Genomic DNA, 24,989 nt, shown 5'->3' with positions numbered 1-24,989 from the left:
AGGAGCCAGGGTGAAGAAGCTGCCTTCATCTTGAGATGTTGCTATTCTTGTGCCAGAGGAAAAAAGAGAAGATGGCGAAGCATGCAGGATCTTAAGATTTCTAGTTGGAAGTGGCACGCTTCATTTTCATTCACATCTCGTTGATAGCGCTAATGACTTGCCTCTTTTCTTTCTTTCTTTCTTTCTTTCTTTCTTTCTTTCTTTCTTTCTTCCTTCCTTCCTTCCTTCCTTCCTTCCTTCCTTCCTTCCTTCCTTTCTTTCTTTCTTTCTTTCTTTCTTTCTTTCTTTCTTTCTGAGGGAGAGAGACAATCTTAAGCAGGCTCCCCGCGCAGTGCAGGGCCCGACATGGGGCTCCATCCCATGGCCCCGGGATCATGACGCCAGCTAAAATCAAATCAAGAGTCAGATGCTTAACCAACTGAGCTACCCAGGCACCCTTTTTTTACTTGATCCTTTTTTAACACCAAAAACAACTTCCAGATGAATTGAAAATCTGAGCATGAAAACAAAACTTGAAAACTGTTAAAAGTATTTTTAATGTTTCAAAATTTAAAAAAATTTTTAGTTTTTTAAATGTTTATTTACTTATTTGGAGAGTGAGAGAGCACGGGGAGGGGTAGAGAGACAGGGAGAGAGAGAAAATCCCAAGCAGGCTATGCGCTGTCAGCATGGAGCCCTATGGGGGACTCGAACTCACAAACCGTGAGTTCATGATCTGAGCTGAGATCAAGAGTGCTTAACTGACTGAGCCACCCAGGCACCCCTATTTTTTATTTGTATTTTTAAAAATTTATTTATTTATTTTGAAAGAGAGAGAGAGAAAGGGTGTGTATGAGCCAGGGAGGGGCAGAGAGGGAGAGAGAGAATTCCAAGCAGGCTCTGTGCTGTCAGTGCAGAGCCGAATTCATGAACCGTGAGATCATGACCTGAGCCAAAATCAAGGGTTGGACGCTTAACCCACTGAGCCACCCAGATGCCCCATTGCTCCAACCTCTCTTTAATGGGGCACCTGGGTGGCTCAGTGGGTTAAGCGACGGACTCTTGATTTTGGCTCAGGGAATGATTTCACGGTTTGTGAGTTCGAGCCCCACATCGGGCTCCGTGCTAACAGGGCGGAGCCTGCTTGGGATTCTCTCTCTCCCTGTCTCTGTGCCCCTCCCCCACTCGTTTTCTCTGTCTCTCTCAAAAATAAACAAACTTAAAAATAAAAACATTTTTTCAATGGCGTAATCTTTTCCTACTCCTAGATTTAAACTCTGGCAAGCCTGAGACTTTTCCATTCATTCTTAGATAGCATTCTTAGAGTCACTTTAATGCATAAGCCTATTCTCGGTTTATAAATATTACCCATTCAAGATCTTAAAACTTTGAACTTGGGGCGCCTGGCTGGCTCAATTGGTGGCGCGTGCAACTCTTGACCTCAGGGCTGATCACACGTCCTGTGTGGAGATTGCTTAAAAATAAAATCTTAAAAAAAAAACAAAAAAAACCCACTTTGAACTTGATTTAATGTAGAAAGTTTTTCTTTCCTCCAACTTAGATCTGCTTTGAGTGGGCAGCCTGAAGTGAGAAAGAAGGGGGCAGTTAGTGTTTTTGCTAGGTCATTGTCTTGGGCTCTCTCCAGACCCCACACCCTAGCCTTGGTTCTTATCTTTCCATGGCCCAGGGGTAGAAGGGAAGGAATGAGCAGGGCTCCCTCATAACATGGCTTTGAGCTATGGGTTTGGCAGAGATTAAAGCATTTTTTTTTTTTCTCTCGGGGACACTTTCATGGCCCTTTTAGGAGATTCTCTTAGGGTCCTCTTTCCTGCAGGTCCCTCCACCCTCACAGATGTGTTCTGTGGTGAGTGGCTGCTGTGTCTCCTTCTAGCCCCCTAGGAATGGGATTCATCTCTAGCTTCTTGCTGCTGGGTCCCCTTTGCTTCTTCAAGCAGCCCCACTGGACAGGACCACAGCCTCATTGGACAGGACCATTGCCAGCCCTCTCCACACTGCCCTCGTTTTATTCATGGAAACACTCCTGCATCCTTTTTCTTGATGAACTCAGAATAGGGAGCCAAAGCAGCAGCAGTCTCTTGGCTCTCCCATCTAAGCAATCCGTTCTCATGCCTGCTCTCTGGGTTTCCTGGACAAGAGTCTGATGCTGATCCACAGAGACCCCCAACTATAGGAACACACACGGCGAGCTCCATGAGTGGTGTTGCAGTGATATGTCCATTCTCTCTAGGATTGAGGCAAGGTAGGAAGCAACCCTGTGCCTCCTGCCGAGATGGGCCAGCAACTATTCATTGTAGGGCAAAAAGCCTCTGAAGAAATCTCTTCAGAAATTTCTCTTCTCTCTCCACACTCTGACTCTTCTATTATTTTTTACTGTTTATTTATTTTTGAGACAGAGAGTGAGGGACAGAGAGGAAAGAGACAGAATCCCAAGCAGGCTCTGCACTCAGCGCAGAACCCAATGCCGGCCTCGAACTCACAAACGGTGAGATCAAGGGGCACCTGGGTGGCTCAGTCGGTTAAGCATCCGACTTCGATTTAGGTCACAATCTCGCGGTCCGTGAGTTCGAGCCCCGCATCGGGCTCTGCGCTGATGGCTCGGAGCCTGGAGCCTGCTTTGGATTCTGTGTCTCCCTCTCTCTCTGCCCCTCCCCCATTCATGCTCTGTCTCTCTCTGTCTCAAAAATAAATAAACGTTAAAAAAAAAATTTAGGGGCGCCTGGGTGGTGCAGTCGGTTAAGCGTCCGACTTCAGCCAGGTCACGATCTCGCGGTCCGTGAGTTCGAGCCCCGCATCAGGCTCTGGGCTGATGGCTCAGAGCCTGGAGCCTGTTTCTGATTCTGTGTCTCCCTCTCTCTCTGCCCCTCCCCCGTTCATGCTCTGTCTCTCTCTGTCCCAAAAAAAAAAAAAAAAAAAAATTAAAAAAAAAACAAAAAACGGTGAGATCAAGACCTGAGCCGGAATCAAGAGTTGTACGCTTAACCAACTGAACCCCCCAGGCGCCCCCATTATTCTTGACTTGGCTAAGGACTCTAGTTTTCTGAAATTTCCTTTGTAAATTCTGCATATGGAGAGCAAGCCGCATGCCCACTTTGGTAATCTGGTATAGAACATATCAGTACCTCTGAGTGAAGATTAGAATTGAAGCAGGAAGAGCCCTCTTTTAACATCCTGTGACACAGAGAACTAGAATAGAGAACTTCTACAAATCAAAAAGAAAGCACCAACCCAGAATTTTTAAAAATGGGCAAAGGATATGAACAGGCAAGTCAGAAAGCTGAACCTTGTAGGGCAATGAACATTGAAGATGCTGAGGCTGAGGCATTTCCCATCCTGCTCCCAGAAGGTCGGGCAGCCGTTGTCTCTCTTCTTTGGGGCAGTGTTGTTCACGGTGCCATCTGTCAGAAATTCTTTTTCCATTTCTCCTGGGAGCTCTGGGATCCTGATGCAAGCAGGACTCCTGTTGGCCCTGAGTCCCTAGAATGAGCCCCCTGTGCTGCCCCCAGGACACCATGGGAAGCTTTCCCCCTCCATCTTCCATCTCTGTGTGCCTGTCTGTAGCTCGTTGGCATCTTGTGGATCCCCTCACTTGCAGAGAGGAAGGGATAAACCTACTTTTGTAAATTGTGTTCTTCCAAGGCCATTTCAGAATTAATAATCAGGTTACATGTGTCATAGATACCCAGAGCTTTAAATTGTAATGGGGTTTCCTTTGGAAGCAGCTGCTACATTTCTTGGACTCTTCCTGTGTTTTTTTTTTTTTTTTTTTTTTTTTTAGGTCTCTAAAGGATTGGCTTCTTTAGAGGATTTTTGTTTATTTCATTTGGAAGGTCATAATCATTATCGAAACCTTTCCAAGTCGTTCATAATGTCGTGTGTCTCAAAAACTCATGGTAGGACTTCGGTGTGTCCTGGGTGTTGGAAACAGATCCCGATTCCCAGGGCTTTTCCTGGAGGAGCCACCTTCTCACCTTTGGCCTGAACAAAATGAGGGCCACCCACCAAAATGATGGAGGCAGCTGTGGCAAGAAGCCCTGGTCTCAGAGTCCAACTCCAAAGCGTTGTTACCTTGCCTCGATTTTAAAGACACATCTGCCGGTTGGAGCCGTCATGAGAATTACATGACGGAATGAATATGTGTGAGGGTGAGTGTAGGGGCTCACAAATGCAAGCTCTTCTAGTACAGAGCACGGCCAGCTGCGGCTTCTTAAAAGTCGATTCTCTTTACTTCTTTTTTTTTTTTTTTAATTTTTTTTTTTTTTTTTTAATTTATTTTTGGGACAGAGAGAGACAGAGCATGAACGGGGGAGGGGCAGAGAGAGAGGGAGACACAGAATCGGAAACAGGCTCCAGGCTCCGAGCCATCAGCCCAGAGCCCGACGCGGGGCTCGAACTCACGGACCGCGAGATCGTGACCTGGCTGAAGTCGGACGCTTAACCGACTGCGCCACCCAGGCGCCCCAATTCTCTTTACTTCTAATACACTTTTTTTTTTTTTTTTTTTGCTCATAACTAAAGTACTTTTCTAGAAAAAAAAAAAAGTCGATTCTCTTTTTTTCCCATCATTAAATGAGTTCAGATGCATGAGAGTTGTTTTTTTTTTAATTTTTTTTTTCAACGTTTTTTATTTATTTTTGGGACAAAGAGAGACAGAGCATGAACGGGGGAGGGGCAGAGAGAGAGGGAGACACAGAATCGGAAACGGGCTCCAGGCTCCGAGCCATCAGCCCAGAGCCTGACGCGGGGCTCGAACTCACGGACCGCGAGATCGTGACCTGGCTGAAGTTGGACGCTTAACCGACTCTGCCACCCAGGCGCCCCTGCATGAGAGTTTTGAGAACACAAGCAAGGAGAAGGAGAGCAACCATGTAACTCTGTATCCCATGCCCTTGTAGTCATTATTCCATGCCAAGGCTAGGACTATTTTTTCACACTGTTGTAAACATGTGGAACATAAGATGTTACATTTATACCTAATATCACAAGACTTTCTCACATTATTTCAGTCTTTGTAAACCTAGGGGTTTTTCTCTTTACCATTAAATTTTTTGGTTATGAAACCATGATTCCAAAGCTGAAACTACATAATCGGTGTGTAAGTGAGTGCTGACCCCTTTCCTCCCCTGCCCCGTTGCCTGCTTCTAACCATTTTATTTGTTGATGATTTGTTTTCCAGTGCTTTTTTTTTTTTTTTTTTTAATGTTTATTTTTGAGAGACAGAGAGCCAGAGCACGAGCAGGGGAGGGGCAGAGAGTGAGGAAGACACGGAATCCGAAGCAGGCTCTAGGCTCTGAGCTGTCAGCACAGAGCCGATTTTGGGCTCGAACTCACAGACCATGATATGACCTGACCGAAGTCAGACGCTCGACTGAGTGAGCCACCCAGGCGCCCTTCAGTGCTTATATAATTAGTATTTTCCCTTCCTTCCCATGTGAAAAGTAGCACACTATAGTTTTTTCATTAAACAGTATATCCTGAAGACCATTCCATGTCAATAATTAGAGTTTTTCCTCATTGCTTTTTATGGCAATGTGTGGCTATATTTTAGCTCATTCAACCAGTTTTCTAAACAATGGACATTTAAGTCCTTTTCAGTTTTATACCATTACAAATAAAGCCGTGGGTGCCTGGGTGGCTCAGTCAGTTAAGCGTCGCTCATTTTTTTTTTTTTTTAATTTTTGTAATGCTTATTTTATTTTTGAGAGAGACAATATGAGTGGGGTAGGGGCAGAGAGAAAGGGAGACACAGAATCTGAAGCAATCCAAAAAGTAAGGACATTCTCCAAAATAAACTTCATTCACACCTTTCAATAATAAACAGTACTTTTTTTAAAGTAGACTAATTTCCTCGTTTCTTTTTTTTCTTTTCTTTTTCTCTTTCTTTTCTTTTCTTTTTTTTTTTTTTTCTTTTGACTGGGAAAATAACTTTATTTCCTTTGGGGGTGTGGGCAGACTTCTAGTCTCAGAACTTACTGGAATTGTTCCTTGGTGCCAGTGGCCTTTGTGACTTTGAGTACATTGAAGCACACAGTCTTGATCAAAGGCCAGCACTTGCCCACTGTGGCAGTGTCACCAATCTGGGCATCCCTGAAACGGGGACAGGTGCACGGACATGTTCTTATGGTGTTTCTCAAAGTGGTTATACTTTCAGATGTGGTGGAGGTGACAGTGGTCTTCTGCATCTTTGCTTTCGTCATCACACCAGACAGCATCTGCCCTTGGATGGAGACATCAGTAAAGGGGCATTTTTGGTCGATATTAGGTGCCCTCAATGGCCTCCTTGGGCGTCTTGAAGCCCAGACCGATGTTTCTGTAGTATCGCAGGAACTTCTCCAGCCAGTTTCTCCTAGCAGGACCCTCGTCTTATTTTGAAAGATGGTTGGCTGCTTTTGGTAGGTACACTCAGTCTGAATGTCCACCATCTTCCCGGCCACCTGGAAAAAGGAAGGTCCCCAGTTGCTGGCACCTAGTATTTATTCAAATTTCCTTGGTTGTTCCAAAAATATCTTTTACAATTTGTTTTTTAAACCAGGATCCAATCAAATACCACAGACTGCATTTGGTTGTTATATCTTTTTTATTTAAAGCGGGTTCCCCCTCATACCCCTTTTTGTCATCAAACTGACTCCAAGAGACTTGGCCAATTGTCTTGTGATGTGTCCCACATCCTCGATTTGTCTGATTGTTTATTCATGATGTCATTGACCTTGTTTCTTTATGCCATGTTTTTTTGTCTTTTTTTTTTTTTAAGTTTTGTTCATTCCAGGTAGTTTCTGTTGGTTTTTTTGATCTCTTTCCCAAGAGGCTGATCCTAGACTGATTGGAATCTCTGCCAGTTGTGGATTGTTTACCTTGTGGGTCTTGTCCTTATCGGCTGGGTCCTATCGATGTCTCCCTGATGTCAGGAAGTCTCATTCCCTGAGAAGATGCATCCAGCCAGTTTCCTGCTTGGAGAGTATACACCTGGGAGCCAGTGGGAGAAGGAGTTTGGGCTTTCAATATTCAACACTTAAACATCCTCCAATTACCCTGTGTTCCAACTGAAAACTTGGGTCATGTTTCTCAGACCCGAGACCCTCTCTTGTCTCCAGATAATAGACCTCAAGTTTCTAGCTGGGGTAGCGGGGAGACCACCACCCAAGAGAGGGGATCTGGGGGTCTAAATGCTTTTTTTTTTTTTTAAGTGATCTCTAGGGCACTTGGGTGGCTCAGTCAGTTAAGCGTCCGACTTCAGCTGAGGTTGTGATCTCACAGCTTGTGGATTCAAGCACTGCGGTGGGCTCTGTGCTGACAGTTCAGAGCCTGGAGCCTGCTTCAGATTCTGTGTCTCCCTCTCCCTCTCTGCCCTTCCCCTGCTTGCACTCTGTCTCTCTCTTTCCTTCTTAAAAATAAATAAACATTAAAATTTAAAAAAAAACAAAAAAACAACTAATTTCTACATCCAACATGGGGCTGGAACTCACGACCCTGACTGAGATCAAGAGTCATATGCTCTACCAACTGAGCCAGCCCGGTATCCCTCCAACTGTTTCTGAAACAGCCTTTTCACCAATCCTGCTTTGGGCTCCACCTTCACCGTCATTACCCATGGTACCTGTTGGCCAATCCCTGAGCCTTTGGGGGTGGGCTGTAAAAGGGACTCCTGTTTGTTTTGTTTGTGTGTGTGTTTGTTTCCTACCTGTTGGCTTCTATTTCAGCTTTCTCAGAAATGCCTAAATCATTCGGCACTTCCCCATCTGCTTTTTGGCTTCCAAAATATTGTTGTTGCCATCCCCTCTTCTGTCTCTTCTTGGCCCTTGCGGGTTTGCATCCTTTCCAAATCCCTTTACTGATGCTTTGGAGGAGTAAAAGAGGAGGGGGCAGGAGAAATACATGGATCTACCCACCAGCTTATCTATCCAGTCTTTGGTTTCGAGAAATGCTTGATTGGTTTGATGAGCATTTTGGTTGTAGAAGACCCCTGGGTATTCAGATCTAGGTGAGGGCAGCACAAAGAGGAAGCTGAATTGCCCAGCATTGCACTGAGGAGGAGGATTTTGAGAGAACTCTGCAATGACTGGAGCTCCAGCAGTTATCTTGTGTTATGAAGTAACCTTGAAGAGGGAACAGAAAGAGAGGAGTCTGGCTCAAATAATACCATGAAGCTCGCATACCAGTTCTGCATTATTTACGTCTGGACTTTTTTTTCCCTTTTTTTTTTTTTTTTTTAACGTACAGAAGAAAATTCTTTGGGGTTTCCCCCCCCCTCTGTTTTATCGTTATAGTCACTATCGCATGCCAAGTACTGCTCTAAGTGCTTGGCTTATATACTAATTTTTATACCAACTTATGAAGTCAGTACTATTACTGTCCCTGTTTGACACATGAGCAGTGAAGCACGACGTGGTTACCTAACTTGCCTGAAGTGACGTAGCTAGTAAAAGCTAGTAAACTAGGCGGTTTGGGCTTGTAAGCACCGGTCTGTTACCTCAGCATGGCCAAACCCAGTCCTCACCAACACGGCTGTGCAGTGCAGTCCCAGAACCTGCCACCCACCACAGTCGTGCGGTATTGGTGACTTTTCAGAATTCCTGGTGAATGATTTATAAGATACCAGGCAGTAAGCACACTCCCGCCCACCCCTGGACCCCCAAGAGTCCCCTGTCCCCTGACACTGAAGGGAATGAAGGGGATTTCAGAGCTACAGGTTGTGAGCGGCTGTGGTGCAGGCAAAGGTCTGAGAAGCAGGGGGGAAGGACCCAGTGACGTGGCAGAGCAGGGTGCGGGCAGCAGGCAGCAGCACAGACAAAGAGCAAATGGCAGACAAGGCCCCTTTCCCCAAACGCATTTCCAACATTTCGAACCATTTTCTCAGGACGGATTCCCAGGCATGGGCTTTTGCACATCTTGACTTCATTTGAATAGAACTGGTGAAAAGAATCCTTTCGCCAATTTCAGATGCTTGGCTCATTAGGAACAAAGAGATCCCCCTAGATTCTGCTATATCCCCGGTCGGTAAAATTAGAGGCCAAATTTTAAGATACTAATAAGAGCGCTTGGCACCATGAAATCGTCTTTATTGATTGAATTAATCAAAGACACGAGACATAAAGTGTTAAAAAGAGAGATGAGGGTGCCTGGGTAGCTCAGTCAGTTAAGCATCCAACTCTTGATTTTGGCTCAGATCTAGATCCCAGGGCTGTCAGATGAAGCCTCACGTCCGGCTCCAAGCTGGGCATGGAGCCTGCTTAAGATTCTCTCTCTCTCTCTCTCTCTCTCTCTCTCTCTCTCTCCCTCTGCTTCTGTCTTGATCATGTTCTAGATAGGTAGGTAGGTAGATAGATAGATAAGAGAAATGAATGTGTCTGGATGTTAACTCCTTTGATTAATGAGGAGGTCTGGAGGTGCAGCCTGAAGGAAGCTATAAGCAAGAAATTTGGCTGTTCCTTTTATTGCCTGAGCTCTCTGCAACTTGCAATACTTAGGGACATCAATTCCAGTCCTTGGTCCCCAAGGTGATTTTAAACAAGCCAACCTCAAGCACACCTTTGCACGCTAGAAGGTGCTTAGACATTGAGCTCATGCTGGTTAGCTGTGATTTGTGGGGGCTGTGAGTCCGTTTGCCCTTGGTCCTCAGGCAGCTCTCAGGGGCTTGCCTCCTGGTCACAGAAGTAAGGACAGTCGAGGAGGGTGGTCCTTGGGGGACTCCATGAGGAGGCTACGGGATCAATAATACCATCTTAGAGATGTATTTCTGCTCCGATTTTTCTCTTGCATTCTTAATTAAGACACGCAATATAATGAGGCACGTGGGTCCTGCATTTGGAATGCAAATCTGGCCTGCAGAGCCACATCCTGGCAGAGCTGCCTGGGAGGAGACAGTTGTAGCAGCTCTCACCAGTAGAGTCCTTCTAGAAGATTCCCCAGGAGAACCACAAACTTGGTCCCATATTACTTCCCCTCTGAATAGGGGCTGGTGGCGATGGCCTGGGGGAAATCCTAAGCTGAAGCTAGACTGCCTGAAGAAACAAATAGTTGTCCCCACCGTCACTTGCTGGAAGTGTCCAAATTGGACTCTCAGAGAAAATGAGAGAAAATGAAAATATAAGCAAATCAATCATGGTTTCAGATAGATGTGGAGCTTGGGAGATAAGACCTATGAATGCTGGCCTGAGAATTGTTCTAATGGCTCACTAAATATTTGTTAAGTTTTTGAATCACCTAAGAGAAACAGTCTCTCTAAGGAAAGAACAAAGACTTTCAAATAGACAGTGCTGAGAAAGGCACAGAGCTGCTCCACGGGATCAAAACGGCCTTATTCAGGGTAGTTTGATAAACAACCCAGCAGCCTTTTCTCAGCTTTCATTTTCTCCCTTCTGATCATTCCTATATTTTATGACTTCTAGTTCCTTCATTCACTGTTACCCCTGGGGATAGGGTCATGGAGCCATCAGGGATACATTCAGGAACAGAATATTAAAGGTGCCATCCTTGTTCTGCATTAAAAAGAGAACATCACAGAGCCACGGAAAATGAAGCAAATCATTCACCTAGGTCGGCTGGGAATAGATCATTCCCCAGGCTCTGCACCCGCCATTCGTAAAGGAATCCAAACCTTTTCTGCAGAAGCTTAAAAGATTTTATTCCTAATCCGTCCCCCCACCCCCTACCCTAGAGCTTTGGAAATATGGCTCTGTAATTTAATGATTACAGGAGATGAGCAAAAGAATGAACTAAATAAGATAGCATTAGCTTGCCTTGTAATGAGGAGCCAAATTTTCCAAATATAGAGCAAAATCCAATTGTGATGCTGTTGTTTATGATTCCTGCCTAACAGTGACATGAGAGACCCTGTGGGAACACATGCATGACCTTTCCCACACAAAGAGCCTTCCCCTTGGCATTTTACAGAGTTTGGGGAGATAAACCATAATGGTCAATTTCTCTAAATCACTCTCACTGCCTTGTATAGCAGTAACTTTGCTGATGCAACAAGCATAGGCTGGAACAAGACATACCCTAAAGCAATGAACAATAATTACTAGTTAGCATTAGACACAACAGGCCCCCAAAACACCAGGGGATTTTCCTGTGGCTGATAAAAAGTAAGAGTTAAAAAGTGTACATCGTCTTTACCCGCTCATCTGTCCATGGACACTTGGGCTGCTTCCATAATTTGGCCATTGTAAATAATGCTGCATGATGCCACACAATACACAATGCAGTATGACAAACAAACAAACAAAACCCCACAACGTGGTGTCCTGGGTTAAATCCTGGGAGAGTAGGAGGACCTTAGCAGAAAAGCTGGTGAAGTGAGAACTAAGTCTGCAGTTGAGTGAATAGTAATGTATTAGTGTTAATTTCTCAGATTTGACAGATGCACCATGGTTTGGTAATATGTTATTTAGCCCTAGGAGAAACTGGGTAATAGGCATATAGGAACTCTGTTCTCTGTACTGTCATTGCAACTTTTCTGTAGGTAGAAATTTATCCCCAAATAAAAAGTTAATGTTGGGGCGCCTGGGTGGCTCAGTCGGTTAAGCGGCCGACTTCAGCTCAGGTCATGATCTCGCGGTCCATGAGTTCAAGTCCCGCGTTCAGGCTCTGTGCTGACAGCTCAGAGCCTGGAGCCTGTTTCAGATTCTGTGTCTCCCTCTCTCTGACCCTCCCCCGTTCATGCTCTGTCTCTCTCTGTCTCAAAAATAAATAAACGTTAAAAAAATTTTTTTTCTTAAAAAGTTAATGTTGAAAAAAGTGAGGCTACATTTTCGTTTGCTACTGGTGGGAGTATAAATGAGCGCAGATGTTCTGACACTGCTCATCAAAGGTTTCAGAGGGGGACCTGGGTGGCTCAGTCGGTTGAGCATCTGACTCTTGGTTTCAGCTCAGGTCACGATCTCACGGTTTTGTGAGTTCGAGCCTTGCGTCGGGCTCTGCGCTGGCAGCTGGGAGCCTGCTTGAGATTCTCCCTCTCCCTCTCTCTCTGCCCTTTCCCCGCTCATGCTGTCTCTGTCTCTATCAAAATAAATGAATAAACTTTAAAATTTTTAATTAAAAAAAAAAAAAGTCTTTAGAAGTGCCCAGGCCCATTGACCTATACCTGCACTCTCAGTAATCTGTCCTAAGGAAGCAGTCAAGGCTGTTCATCCCAGCACTCTCTGTAATGGGGAAAGTTGGCTGCAAACTAAAAGGCTAAAATTGGGACCATAGGAACAATAATGCGGCCATACCGAGGAATAGGTGGGTTACTAAAATCAATGTGGGGAAAGTAAATTTGATGATGTGGAAAGACTGTCACCATATATTGTTGAGTGAAAATAGCTAGCCACAAACTATTCCTCATGGTGTCATGTTTTTCTCTCTCTCAATCCGTGCACTTAGGAGAATAATAGGAGATACACCTACTAAGGATACACCTCTAAGGATAAAGAGTGGTTTTCTCCAGGCAAGTGAGATTGTGGGTGCTATGGCCTGAATTGTGTCTCCTTTAATTCATATGTTGCAGCTCTAGACTCCCAACGTGACTGACTGTATTTGGAGATAGGGCCCATCTGGAGGCAATTAGGGTTAAATGAAGTCATAAGGGAGGGGTCCTAATTCTCTATAGAATTAGGCCTTATAGGAAGAAGAGAGATGTCTCTCTCTGGACACTTGCACGTGCATCAAGTGAAAACGAAGCTCGAAGGCAGCTGTCTGCAAGCCAAGAAGAAAGGTCTCCCCAGAACCTGACCACACCGACACCCTGATCTCAGACTTTCAGCCCCCAGAACTGTGAGAAAGTAAATGTCTGTTGTTAAAGGCACCCAGTCTGTGGTATTTTGTTATGGCGGCCTGAGCTGACTAAGACAGTGGATATACTAGGTTTTCTTGGTTTTGCTCTCTGCTCTTCTGTAATGAATACGAATTGCTTTATTATCTGGAGGACAAAGAATGTGAAAATTGTGTTTTGTGTACTATTGACAGAAGGAAACACAACTGCCTGAGTCTCCTTCAGGAATAGTCTTTGCAGTCATTTCCTCGTGGAGTCAACCTGCAGTCATAACTTCAGTTATGCCCTACTTTTGATCTTGGGGTTGTCAATTGGACCCCCACTTTGTATGTAGAGAGCACTTTAAAATCTTAAAAAAAAATAAGGGGCGCCTGGGTGGCTCAGTCAGTTAAGGGTCCCGACTTCAGCTCGGGTCAGAATCTCATAGTTCGTGACTTTGAGCCCCGCATCAGGCTCGCTGCTCTCAGCACAGATCCCGCTTCAGATCCTCTGTCACCCACCCTCCCACCTGCTCCTCCTCTGCTCACGTACTCTCTCTCAAAAATAAACCTTTAAAAATAAATAAATAAAACGCATATCTGTATATATTAACTCATTTGGCTACCATAGAGGTAAGCAAGCAGGTAATATCACTCCCCATGGGTGAAGTTCGGGGACGTTACTTGACTTGACAAGGTCACATGCCTAGTGGAGCTGGAGCCAGGACCAGGACCTGGGCCTCTTGACTCCCAAGACCAGTGCCCATCTCTGCTACCAGTTACTGCCGTTCCAGCTCTTTCTTTTGTAGCAGTCCTGGGCCATCTCCTGTGTAGGATTCAGAGAGCTGACTCAGTCCCCCAGAGTCCCACCCCGGGCAAATTCTGGTCCTCATAAATTTCATACTGGAGACAGAAAGACATTACATTCTTCTACTTCCGTGCCAAACATGACCTATTTCTGGAAACTCAAAGGCTGTGCCAGCTTTGATGGAGGTTCAAGCAAGCAGCCTTGATTTACCCTGTGCATCTACCTGGCTGCAAGGTGAAGCCTGGACGCTAGGCTCCAGAAGCAAGGTGGTGTTTTCTGAAAGTGACCCTGCCTGAGCTGGAAATGTCAGGACCTGTCAGTGTTGGGATCTCGCTTCAGATGTCTTTATGTACTTGTTCCACATCGGCCAGTAGTAGGAGCTTGGATAAATATCTTTATGTTCTCTTGGAGATTTTGTAGTTTTTGTATTAGTGAATGAATGCATTAGTGAATGGCAGATATAGGAACTTCTGTAAAAATAGTTATTTTTAAAGTGTATTTATTTTGAGAGAGACAGAGATAGCACAAGTGAGGGAACAGCAGAGAGAGAGAGAGAGAGAGAGAGAGAATGGAGAGAGAGAGAGAGAGAGACAATCCTAAGCAGGCTGCATTCTGTCAGCACAGAGCCCAACTCGGGGCTTGAACCCACAAAGCTGGGAGATCATGAGCTGAAACCAAGAGTTTGAGGCTTAACTGACTGAGCCACCCAGGTGCCCCAGATGTTTATTTATTTTTGAGAGAGAGAGAGAGAGAACGTGGGGAAGGGGCACAGAGGGAGGGAGAGAGAGGATCTGAAGCAGGTTCCATGCTGACAGCAGAGAGCCTGACTCAGGTCTCTAACTCATGAACTGGTAGATCATGCCCCGAGCTGAAGTCAGATGCTTAATGGACTGAGCCACCCAGGAGCCCCTATTTTCTAGATTCTTAATGTTCAGAGAATCAAATAAAAATTTAGGTAACTAAATGACAGAACCAGTAAGGGTTTGTATTGGCATGGGGATTACTACTGCTCTCTTTGACTATGGAAATTAAAAAAATCAGTGTACTTATAAAGTAGGGAAATAAAACCACTGTCCTCTATGTACATTCAGTGGACATACCTGTGCTTGAAATGTGCAGGGCATTGCACTTGGCTTATAGGAAATGCAAAGCCGAACCCAAAAATAATACCTACTCTCAAGATATGAGTAGTCCACTGGGGGAGATAGACACGTAAACACACTGTTACCCAAGGCAGTCAGGTTTCAATCCGGAGAGTGGTTGGAAATGCGAGGGACATTATTTTAACTGTCACAAACGCTGGGGATCATCTCTTGGCACAGGGCTTGGGCAGGTCCAGGGATACTGAACATCCTGCAGTCTTGGGAAGTGTTCCGTGCAACACAAACTTGTCTGGCTCAAAATGCTGAGTGTCTTAAAGGAGGATCTGGTGCAGGGAAAACACAGGGCTGGGTGGAGAGGCTGGAGCTTCCAGGGAGACGACACTGAGCTGATGTCTACATGTGTGTGTGGGGAGGGGCTGTTTTGACAGGCACAGATAGCACCGGGATATCATAGATGGAGGGGGCAAGGTGAGCCGACACCAGACGTGAGAACACACAGGGCACAGTCTCAGGATGACAGGTAATTCAAGGTTTGGGGAGTAGAGAGAAGACTGGAACCATATAATACGTCTCGAAGTGCGATGCTAAGAAGTTTGGACTCTGTTTCCTGATTGGTGGGTAGGCCCCGGAAGGAAGTTCATACACAGGACACAGAGCAAAACTGCTTCGGAAGGATGAATCTGGGAACAGTGTACGGGATGGGCCGGACCGACCTGCTCCACCACTTGTGGAGTCTGCTGGCTCACTTTACTTCACCTCTCTTAGCCTCGGATTTCCCATCCACAAAATATCTAGCACACAAGTTGTTTTAAGGTTTAAGGGAGACCTTATGTAAAGTGCCCAGCACACGTTGGTAACGGCGGTCATTATCGTTTGTGGCTTCAGGCTTATTGGTTTCTGCGTCCACCACTACCAGTTGCTGAGCCCTAAAGCTGCCCATAGATACAGGTAAATTGCTGCGGTTTGGTGCAAAGGTGTGTTAGCCACTGGCGAAAGGGATGGTTCTGGTCTTTCCCCCTTGACCTTCCTCCCACGGGGGAAATAGGGGAGGCAGAGCTGCAGCCCATAGCCATGCCCCTGTTCCTACATGGGCTGTCCCTAAATCATGAAGATGCTCTTGGAGTGGTTCAGGACCTCAGAGGTCAACTTACATCCCCGAGTGAAATTCAGACGGGGGGCGGGACCGACCTGCTGTCACGCAGCAGAGCAGTGTGATCAGAGTTGGGACCGACCCAGGTGTCAGAGCCCCCAGCACTTGCACTGTCGCTGGTGGGGTGAGGAGAGAGCTGGTGGCCGGGTGGTGGCCCTCTCCCTGCCTTACTCCTTATGCCTGGAAGGCGAGAGGTCCTCAGCAGGAGGAGGGGGATGCTTCAGTCACAGGGAGCACGAGTATCAGACAGAGGCCCTCCCTTTTAAACTCTCCGTGGCTGCCCAATATGGGCAGAGTGCAGACTCAGACTCAGATTCTTCAGCGTGGCCTCCACGCCCCCCTAGTGGCCTGTCCTGCAGACACAGCCCATCTCTCTGCTGCTCTGCACGCCCCTGCTGGCTTTCCTCGAAACCTTCCTGCCCTCTGCGGACACTAGCACTTTTCTGCCTTATGTCCCCGCGTCATTCTCTCTCCCTACAGAAATCCTGTGTATCTCAGTCCAGCTCAGCCTCCTGGAAGCCTTCCCCCGTCCCCGCTTTGGGAAGGGCTCCCTCTGCTGCCTCCGAGCACTTGGCCACAGCCTGACCTGGCCAGCCTTGTGTCACAGAGCGTTGACTAGCACCTGCCGTTTGTCTCGGGGCTCTATGCTCCTCAAGAGTGAGGACTGGTCTTTGCTCAGCATCCCAAAGGCAGCCCTTGTTCATGCTGGCATTCTCCGGGCCCATCTCAGTGCCTTGCAGGTCCTCGCCAATGATTAATACTTCTTCACCGGGATTACATTTTTTTCTCCTCCACTGTAGGACACGCAGTAACTGGCCAACAAATCAAACCTTTGTGCGATTTGAGGACTGAATAAGGAAAGACTAGCACTGGGGAGGCATTTATTCCCCCAATTATTTACAAGAAATACCAGAGGCCTGAAGTTATAAACATCAGCTGGCAGCCCAGCTGATGACCCATGTGTCCCAGCTTCCTAGAGTGGCAGGGGGGTGGCCTTGCTGATGACCACACTCCAGAGACGAGCAAAGCTGGCACCCTGCAGAGCTGGGGGGCAGGGGGACAGGATGGAGGAAAGGAGGCTTGGGGAAGCACCAGCTGCTGTATTTTTGGAAAAAAGAAGCCAGGATATTTCAGCTTGGGCTTTGCAACACCCTCTTCCAACATTTTCTCTCATAAAAGCCAGTAATAGAATCGTTAATGCTGCTTTTTAAAATTTAGACAGTTCCTTTTACCTGAGCAATTCTGGGGCTTGAGGACCAGTAATCTGATGGCTTGGGAGGTTACTCTAATAACTTTATTTTTGCAAAGTGAAAGAAAACGGCCCGGTTGTTGTTGTTATTAAACCAGTAGGTGTTTTGTAGATAATAACACGGTAGGCTCAGAGTCAAACCAGAGCTCCAGCTCCAGTTCCCAGTTAGAGCGAACCCCCACGCCTGCTCTGGTCTGGAGGTCTAAAAGCTGTTGCCCAGATCTTCAAGAAGCAAGTAACATCGTGGCGTGCCTTGTGCCACACTCTCAGGCCTTTGTCCTTCCCTGAGACTGTCCCCTGAGAGTCCCTGAGGAGGAATGGTTTAGGAGGGTGGCTGACTGACCCACAGTGGAACTCTGTGAGTGGTCCTTACCCAAGGTGTCAGGCCTGCAAACACTTTGGGTGCTGTTTCCATCCGCAGCCCTTTACTGGTTCCCCTTGAACCACCAACGTGGCGGGCCAGGATTCTGGGTTTATGAAACTAAGAGGAGTTACCCAAAGCTCAGTCGTTTTAGGCTCCATTTATCTGACCAACTGGCTCTTCACTGGCAGTGGGGGGAAAAGAAACATGCTGAGGTCATCAGACCCTGGCATAAGTCACCAAGAGGTGACGAGAAGCCGGAGAAGGGGCTTGAGGTCGGGGAGGGATTTTGGAGAGGGGGAGGGACTTCCAGCCTTGGTTTCTCTAAGGACAAACCTGTTAAAGTTGACCTTTAAACACAGCCACCTGATTTCCAGGCCAAACTGGCTTCTCCCTTGCAAAGCTTGCCATGGACTGTGCAGCTGCGTCCCTCAAGGCTGTTGGAAAAAAGTCATCTGTTCTAAAAAAAATAATAGTAAGCCTGTTTTGAAGCCTCCAGTACATCCCACCATGCAGATCGAGTGTCGTAGAAGAAACACGGGTCTTTGGGCTCTGTTTCAGGCCATTAACTTAATGGCCCTGGCGCTTGGAAGGTCTGCTGAGGATAAGAGTTACCCTGTACAGAAACATTCATCTGGCTGCGAACACGTTCTCGTGCTCTGAGTAATGGTCATTTGAAGTAACCTGTGTGTTTTCTCCCTTCTGATTGTTGTGAACATTATTTAGGCTCCTTTGGAAAAGCGGTAACAGCCCCGAGAAGCTCGAAGAACGACAGACTTTTCCTTTCCTCCCAATCAGATGGGGTATGAGAACCATTTTGCACAAGTTGAGGACTGGTACCCAGCCATCGCTGCTGAGAAGATAATTAGGAGATAATGTCAGTGGCAGAGACGGTTGTCAGAGCAGAGTGGTCTCCTGCCGCTCTCTGAGTGCTGAGTATGGATGTGGGGAGGGCAGGGGGAGCAAAATCCTCAGCGGAAATAAATGTGGAGGAAAAGCCGACGATTGCTTTGCTGCTAAGGAGGTGATCGTCTTGCGGCAAAATAGTCTGCCGACGGCACACCCCACCAAGTGCCCGCGTCGCCCCCTGCTCCCCGAACTCCCTTACATAGACGTGGGCAGAGGTGGGTGTCACCAGCTATTACAACGCACAGCTGAGATAAGGAGGCAGCTAATTGAATTTAATTCACTGAGGAGGCAACCAATTTTGTGCCGAAGCTTAACTTCTGGATGGTAAATATTTTGCACTTGGTGCTCATCTCCTGAACACTGAATGGCAATTGTTTTTGCGAGACAGATTGTTCAGTCAAAGGGCAGAATGGTGGGCAGTCAGGGAGCGTCTGGCAGGGGACCCCAGGTCTGGCCTTTAGCCCGCGTTAGTGGGTTGGCCTATTCTCCCCGTTGCCAGGGCCTGCTGCCTGAGGGACACATGCACGACAGGGACCAGGGTCTGTGAGGCAGCCTTTGTGATGAGGCCCTAGATCCAAATTTAGATTTGCCAAAGTAAACAAAAATGCAACCCTCCCACTCCACTGTATGTGACAGATAGTAGGACATTTGGAATGTTGTGTGTGAGCAGTGCTTACTTATGGAAAAACTGTTCCTTGAGGTTTTGGATAGTATGTGATACAATGTCTTTCTTTCTTTCTTTCTTTCTTTCTTTCTTTCTTTCTTTCTTTCTTTCTTTCTTTCTTTCTTTCTTTCTTTCTTTCTTTCAGTTTATTTATTTTTGAGAGAGAGAGACAGAGAGACAGAGACAGAGACAGATTCCGAAGCAGGCTCCAGGCTCTGAGCCGTCAGCACAGAGCCCTACCCGGGGCTTGAACCCACGAACTGTGAGATCATGACCTGAGCTGAAGTTGGATGCTTAACTGACTGAGCCACCCAGGCGCCCCAGTACCATGCATTTCCAAACTTTGTCTGCCACTATCGGTCTGTGGTCACCAGTTGGCTGTGTCACTAGTGTTTCTCCTGGGTGGAGATTGTTTCCTCTCCCCTTTTCTGTTTCCTTCCCACCCTTGTTTGTTTTATTTCAGAGCTGACTTGGGATAGCATCTCAGGTATCACACATTTTCCTCCACATTTTCTCTGATTGAGTACTCTGCACAGTGCTTGGCCCATCATGGATACTCAACAGGAATTCGTGGGATGAATAAGTGAAAAAACCAAAACCAAAACCAGAACCTGTTCTGTGTTTTTCTTTCTTTCTTCAAGAAACTAGACAGGAGAGGTGGCTTCAGTGACTTTGAGTTGTGATGGTTATTGTGTGATCCATGAAACCCTTATCTACAAACTTGCAGAGTCTCAGGGAGGGTTGTTATTCTTCATTTGCACCTGGGAGCAGCTGTCTTGTCATCATGGACCCCAAGGGGTGGCGTTCCACTGCCAAAGAGCCTGGCAGTTCACTTGAGTTCCTCATACTCAGAGGGGTCCTGTCACTTATGACAACTAGTTTGATGGCGTTTTTCTTCATGGCTCACACTCAAGAACTAAGGAATGAATGCAGATACTCACACAGACCAGTCCCAGTGGGGGATAGTCACTGTCTGAAAACAGTCAGATAGGGGCGCCTGGGTGGCTCAGTCGGTTAAACATCTGACTTCGGCTCAGGTCATGATCTCACAGCTCGTGAGTTCGAGCCCTGCCTCAGGCTCTGTGCTGACAGCTCAGAGACTGGAGCCTGCTTCGGATTCTGTGTCTCCTCCTCTCTCTGCCTCTCCCCGACTTGCACGCTGTCTCTCAAAAATGAATAAACGTTTAAAAAAAATTTTTTTTTGAAAACAGATAAAACAAAATTAATTATAGCAAGAAAATAAAAGAAACAAAGTTCATTCTGTTAGAATGAAACTCAATGAATTTATAATTTCTCAGATATTTTCCTTTGAGAAGAACCACTTATCAGAGATGGACTCTGATGAACCAAGGTTGGAAAGTGATAACTACGTAGTGATTGTGGCCCAACCAGGGATTGGGAGAAAGAGGAGAATTTAGTTGAGCAAAGTCAGAAATTCCAGTGGGATGTTTTCTGTACATCAATCAGACTGGGAGAATCGAGGTGGCAACTGCCTTGGGGGCTGAAAACCAGTCATTCTCAAGGGGTGCAACACGGACTTTAAGGGGGAGAATGTATATTTCCTGCAATTATTTATATTTTTTACAAAATGGAAATATTTCTTTTTTTTATAAAACTTTATAAAATGTAGTTATTTTAAAAAAATTTTTTTCCATTTATTTATTTATTTTTTTATTTATTTTATTTTTTTTTAAATTTTTTTTTTCGACATTTTTTTTTTTTTTTTTTTTTTTTTGGGACAGAGAGAGACAGAGCATGAACGGGGAGGGGCAGAGAGAGAGGGAGACACAGAATCAGAAACAGGCTCCAGGCTCCGAGCCATCAGCCCAGAGCTTGACGCGGGGCTCGAACTCACAGACCGCGAGATCGTGACCTGGCTGAAGTCGGACGCTTAACCGACTGCGCCACCCAGGCGCCCCAACCATTTATTTATTTTTTGAGAGACATAGAGAGACAGAGCACAAGTTGGGGAGGGGCAGAGAGAGAAGGAGACACAGAATCCGAAGCAGGCTCCAGGTTCTGAGCTGTCAGCACAGAACCCGATGCGGGGCTCAAACTCACAAACTGTGAGATCATGACCTGAGCCGAAGTCAGACGCTTAACTGACTGGGCCACCCAGGCGCCCCTAAAATGTAGTCATTTATTTATTTACTTATTTAAGATTTTAACTTTTAGGTAATCTCTGTATCCAACGTGGGGCTTGAACCCACCACCCTAAGATCAAGAGTCACATGCTTCACCAACTGAGCCAGTCAGGCACCCCATAAAATCTTTAAAAATTATAAAAGTAAATAAAATTGGAGGTGTATATCCATGTAATCTTACCTTGTAAGACCACTTTGAGTGGATGCTGGTTGGTCCTGCCATATTCCATTGGGGGTCCCCTCAGTTCACCTGAAAACAGGTCTCATATTCACAACCCAAGCAAGGGGCAATGAATGTCTCCGTAGATCCATCTGTGTGGAGTAATTCTTTTTTTTTTTTAATGTGTATTATTTTTGAGAGAGAGAGAGAGCACGAGTGGGGAAGAGGCAGAGAGAGAGAGGGAGACACAGAATCCAAAGCAGGCTCCAGGCTTTGAGCTGTCAGCTCAGAGCGTGACCCGGGGCTCGAACCCACGAACCGTGAGATCATGAGCTGAGCCGAAGTCGACTACTTAACCGACTGAGCCACCCAGGCGCCCCTGTGTGGGGTAATTCTGAGGGCCCTCAGGAGGTGGAGCCCTGGGTGCCCCCAGAGCACATCAACACACACCCTTGGTCCAATCTCATTAGTCTCTCTGTACTTCCTAAGGCCATCTCTCAAATAATGTGCTTGCACTCAAATGTTTGCCTCATGGTGTGCTTGGGGAGCCCTACTGCATTCATAACCACCTCCTAGATTTACACTGTCTGCACCCAGGACCAGGGAAGGGCCATGGCTTAGGGCACTCCCGCCTTTCTGCCTCATTTTTTTTTCTCCTACCCAAGGCTCCCTGCGCCTCATCTCTCTTCCTTCTGCTGCTCAGCTCTCTGGTCCAGAGCCCATCTCTCTGCGCATGGAGTCACATTCGCACCCAGCATGTTTTCGTGTTTATTTTGGTAACATAAGTATATTGTAGAGGCACACCTTAATTTACAGCTCAGTATGTACACATTCAATCATCATTTGCTCAAGCACACATGTCGATCTTCATCGTATCAAGCACAGGGCAGACCAGAGGAATAGGTCTTGTGTCTATCCTCAAAGCAGGGGAGTAGGAAGACAGAGACAGACATTTATGAAATAGGTACAGTATAGTATGCCAAGTGCTATTATAGACATTGGGGTGGAGAGTTGGAGTTAGGAATTTAGAATGCAATAGAAACAATGTAATGCTTGTTGGTTTCTGGGCAGATATAATAGGTTGAATAAAGACACCCCAAAGATGTCCAAATCCAGATCCCCAGAACCTGTGAATATATTACTTTACATGGTAAAAGAGACCTCATACATAATTAAATCACACAATTAGAGAAGGGGAGATTAACTTGGATTATCCAAGTGGGCCCAACGTAATCACAAGAGTCCTTGTAAGAGGGAAGTAGAAATGTCAGACGCAGAGAGAGAAAGATTTAAAGCTGTTACACTGCTACCTTTTAAGACAGAGGAAGGGGCCGTGAGCCAAAGAATGAAGGCATCCTCGAGAATCTGGAAAAGGAACCATCCCTGCCAACAGCATGATGTTAGTCCAGTGGAACTGATTTTGGACTTCTGGCCCCCAGAATTATGAGTAAATTTGTATTGCTTTAAGCCACTAAATATATAGTAATTTGCTATAGCACTAATAGGAAACTAATGCAGCAGGTTAACTGTCACCAGATAAAATAAAAACACCCAGCTAAACTTGAATTTCAGATAATGAATAGTTTTTTTTAAGAACTTTTCTTTGTTTAATGTTCACTCATTTGAGAGGGGGGGGGAGGGGCAGAGAGAGAGGGAGACACAGAATCTCAAGCAGGCTCTAGGCTCTGAGATGTCAGCACAGAGCCTAATGAGGGGCTTGAACTCATGAACTGCAAGATCATGACCTGATCCGAAGTCAGACACTTAACCCACTGAGCCATCCAGGCGCCCCATGACTTTCTTTTTTTTAATGTTTTATTTATTTTTGAGAGAGAGAGAGAGAGAGAGAGAGAGAGCAAGTGGGGGAGGGGCAGAGAGAGGCGGACAGAAGCTGGCTCTGCACTGACAGCAGTAAACTCAGTGCGGGGCTTGAACTCACAAACCCGTGAGATCATGACCTGAGCCAAAGTTGGACACCCAACCGACTGAGCCACCCAGGCACCCCAACAATGAATAGTTTTTTTCAATACAATTTTTAATATATTTTTTTGGTGTAAGTACGTCCCATGCAATATTTGGGATGTACTTATACTGAAAAATTATTTGTTATTTATCTGAACTTCAAATTTAACAGTGTGTTTCATATTACTGTTTGTTAAACCTGACCACCCCACCAGTAGCTGAATTGGGGGGTGGCCCCATTGAGGGTAGATCTGGGTGTGCAGGCCTTCTGGGACCCACCATCAGGTTCCCGACCCCTTGGAAAACTGAGCCCTCCTTATCCTCAACTACCTCCAGTGTCCTGGTCCTCTAAGCCCAGCCACGGGCCAGTCCTGAGGATGAAGCAAGAGAGGTCTGGATGCTAAGCAAGGCCCCCCAGAGCTGTGGCAAATTCTGGATCTTCCCGCAGCAGCCCTGGGAGAAGACACTGCCTGCCATAGGAGGCCCATAGCGCTCCCAGCAGAGTGCTGGGACTAGACTGGTGTGTGACTTTCCCAATCCGCTGGCCGAATGAATACATCATTGAGAAGCCAGCAAATCTGTGAGGAGAAATGGCCATAATCATCTTTGTGGTTTAAGAAATACAAATTTAAACAAGAAAAGAACATTTTTGCCTATCAGATTAGCTAAAATTTGAAAGATAATAAGGGCAGCTGACTTTATGGGTGCTTAGGTCATGTCGGGCACTTTGGGAGGGATTCCCTGATGTGGCACCCACAGCAACCTTTGCTGCTGGTTCTGTCATTGTCATTCCTGATAGGGACTGAGGCTTAGTGACGCTAAGCAGGTGGCGTAGCCATGAGGCGGGAGCAGGGCTGAGGCCCCACACCCCAGCCTGCACCCTTCCCACACACCCTGGGGTAGAGGGGCTGGAGAAATGGCTGCAGCCTTTCGGTAAGGTAAGTCAACAATACCTAACAAAATTGAGATGCATACCCTCATCAACCCAGAGTTGCTCATCAATAGGGGCCTATTAAAATAAATTATGTCACATTCATGCAAATGAGGTGTATTGGGAAGGGTGAGTATGTGCGTGCATGCACACATGCATGTGTGTGTATGTAAAGAGAGGCCATGACGACATAGGAGCACGGTTGAGAAAATAGAAAGTTGTGGAACAGGATTCCATTTTATTTTGGTAAAGTGTCCATCTATAAGTATCTATACTATTTTAGCTATACTTTCTACTTATATTTATCTATATTATCTATACATTTATATCTCTATATCTAATCACAAAATCAGTAATGAACATGTATTATTTTTGAAGTCCAAACATTACCATATTTGAGTCTCTCCGAACTTCTGCTCATTCTTCAGAGTCCTTGTCCCACCACACAGCCCTGGTTCAGTTTGCCTCAGGGCCTGGAACGCTGCTGTCCCCAGGACCTAGAGTGCTGCCTGCCTTCCTCCCCCATGATACCCATTGAATTGTCCTTTTCCTTCAAGATTGGCTCACTATCCACCCACCACTGCTGTCTCTCCTCCCCGTGAGGTTCCCAAATTTGCAGGTTCTGGACAATCTTGTCTCAAAAGCATCTAGATCACATCCACAGGCACAATTTTGCACTTTTGTAAAGCCCTCTGTGGTACCCTCGCCATGTCTTGTGTAAGCATTAACAGACTGCAAATATCTTGAAAGCAGGTGTAGATCCACTCCTGTGGACTTCCCTTCAGCTTTATAGCAAACCCCAGGGCAGGTGCTGGCCATTGC

General features: G+C 46.2%; 1 protein-coding gene and 1 pseudogene across 3 annotated transcripts in view; one reads left to right on the top strand and one right to left on the bottom strand.

Moving 5' to 3' along the window:
* The window catches only part of KCNG3 (potassium voltage-gated channel modifier subfamily G member 3), a 63,432-nt gene extending 63,270 nt beyond the window's left edge, over positions 1-162 (top strand). For all 3 annotated transcript variants that reach the window (XM_058683191.1, XM_058683192.1, XM_058683196.1), the window contains exon 4: positions 3-162. In XM_058683191.1, the coding sequence (XP_058539174.1) occupies positions 3-14 (12 nt within the window). In that variant the 3' untranslated portion in view covers positions 15-162. The remainder of the gene's footprint in view (positions 1-2) is intronic.
* A 5,765-nt stretch (positions 163-5,927) lies between these two features.
* On the bottom strand, positions 5,928-6,419 carry LOC131484687 (small ribosomal subunit protein uS17-like; annotated as a pseudogene).
* Between the last annotated feature and the right edge of the window lie 18,570 nt (positions 6,420-24,989).

The sequence above is a fragment of the Neofelis nebulosa genome, chromosome 9 (genome assembly GCF_028018385.1).
Source record: "Neofelis nebulosa isolate mNeoNeb1 chromosome 9, mNeoNeb1.pri, whole genome shotgun sequence".
Lineage (NCBI taxonomy): Eukaryota > Metazoa > Chordata > Mammalia > Carnivora > Felidae > Neofelis > Neofelis nebulosa.
This window is presented reverse-complemented; position numbering and strand designations above follow the sequence as displayed.